The following is a 1,819-nucleotide window of genomic DNA, read 5'->3' as shown; positions in this document are numbered from 1 at the left end:
ATGCCCCCAAAAATTCCGGCTCCTCATCATAATTCCCCAGTACCTACTTCATCATCCTGTCGTCCGGGTTCAGGTCCTAAACAAGAACCCACTTCTCCTAAGCAAGAACTCACTTCTCCTTCCTATCATCCAGGTCCAGGTTCTAAACACGAACCCATTTCACCATCCTACCATCCTAGTCCAGGTCCTAAATAAATACCCACTTCTCCTTCCTATCATCTGGGTCCAGGTCCTAAACAAGAACCCATTTCTCCTTCCTATCATCCTGGTCCGGGTCCTAAACAAGAACACACTTCTCCTTCTTCACCAATCATGCCCTACCCGCGTGCACCTGCTCCAAAATCCAGCCCTTTGAAGCCTGTATCACCAACACTAAGCCCAGTTCCCTATCCATCTAAATGGATCAAGGCTGCCTATTGGCCATCATCTGATTCATTCCCAGTATCCTCCATTAATACCTCATACTTCACCCATATTTACCATGCATTCCTCTTACTTGACCCAACTACATATAAACTCAATGTGTCCCAATTTGACCAAATAAAGATCCCCCAGTTCATTGGTACGCTCCATGCGAAAACCCCACTTGTCAAAACCTTATTATCCATAGGAGGAGGTGCTAGTGACCCAACTGTGTTCTCTAAAATGGTTAGTAGTGATGCCACACGTAAAATTTTCATCAAATCTACTATAGAGATAGCTAGAAAGTATGGGTTTGATGGTGTTGATCTTGATTGGGAATTCCCTGTAAATGACACAGACATGTTCAACCTTGGCTTGTTATACAAGCAATGGCATGAAGCCCTAGTCAATGAAGCTTTGATTTGTGGAAAACCACGCCTACTTTTAATGTCTGCTGTATATTTTGCTTCAAAATTTATTTTTGGTGAGCCTCAACCATATTCATACCCAATTCAGGCTATACATAAATACCTAGATTGGGTTAGTCCAATGTGTTTTGATTATCATGGAAAGGGGGATAAGTTAACTGGAGAGCGTTCAGCACTATACGATCCTAAGAGTAATATTACTACATATTTTGGAATCGGGTCGTGGATCCAAGCTGGTGTACCATCCCATAAGCTTGTTATGGGGCCACCTTTGTATGGAAACACATGGAAGCTCCAAGACCTGGAAGTTAATGGTATCAGAGCACCCGCAATAGGAGTGGGGCCCGGAGTTGATGGTGTGTTGGATTATTATCAAATACTTGATTTCAACAATAAGAATAAAACTACCATTGTATTTGACACTGAAACTATGTCGTATTATTCTTACGTGGGAGACTATTGGATCGGGTACGATGATGTCTAGTCGATAACGATGAAGGTCTAGTTTGCACGATCTCGGAAGTTGGGTGGATATTTCTTTTGGGCCCTTGGCAAGGATAAGGATTGGGCCATCTCAAGTCGAGGTAAACTTGTTTTGAAATGACTAATTTTTTTGTTTTTTCATTCATTTATTTCCACAAGTTTAATTAAGAAAATGCTAAAGATACAATTCTACCACATAAGATTTCCATACTAAATTTGGTAATGAATGTGATTAATGAATTTTTAATAACAAAAAGTGACATGTTATTAGTTTGTAAAAGTTATGTAATAGAATGTGTATTATCCATAAAATTACTCATTTGATTGGTTAAGAAATTTGAGTAGCATTTGTAAATGCCACCACACCAATGAGAATGTAATTTATGAACAATTTTGTTACTCTTGTAGTTTTGATTTATTTAAACTAATATGTTTCTCTTTAATTGTCTGGCAGCTTCGAGTGCATGGGGGAATTGATGATTGATCGATATCAAGAGAAAAATATG

General features: G+C 39.2%; 1 protein-coding gene across 1 annotated transcript; it reads left to right on the top strand.

The window, feature by feature from the left end:
- Nucleotides 1–1,434, top strand: LOC115960812 (class V chitinase CHIT5a-like). Its single transcript, XM_031079807.1, is given in 2 exon segments — nt 1–139; nt 230–1,434. Coding segments are annotated over 2 exon segments (1,344 nt in total).
- The last annotated feature ends 385 nt before the right edge of the window (nt 1,435–1,819 follow it).

Source organism: Quercus lobata, chromosome 2, assembly GCF_001633185.2.
Source record: "Quercus lobata isolate SW786 chromosome 2, ValleyOak3.0 Primary Assembly, whole genome shotgun sequence".
Taxonomy (NCBI): Eukaryota; Viridiplantae; Streptophyta; class Magnoliopsida; order Fagales; family Fagaceae; genus Quercus; species Quercus lobata.
This window is presented reverse-complemented; position numbering and strand designations above follow the sequence as displayed.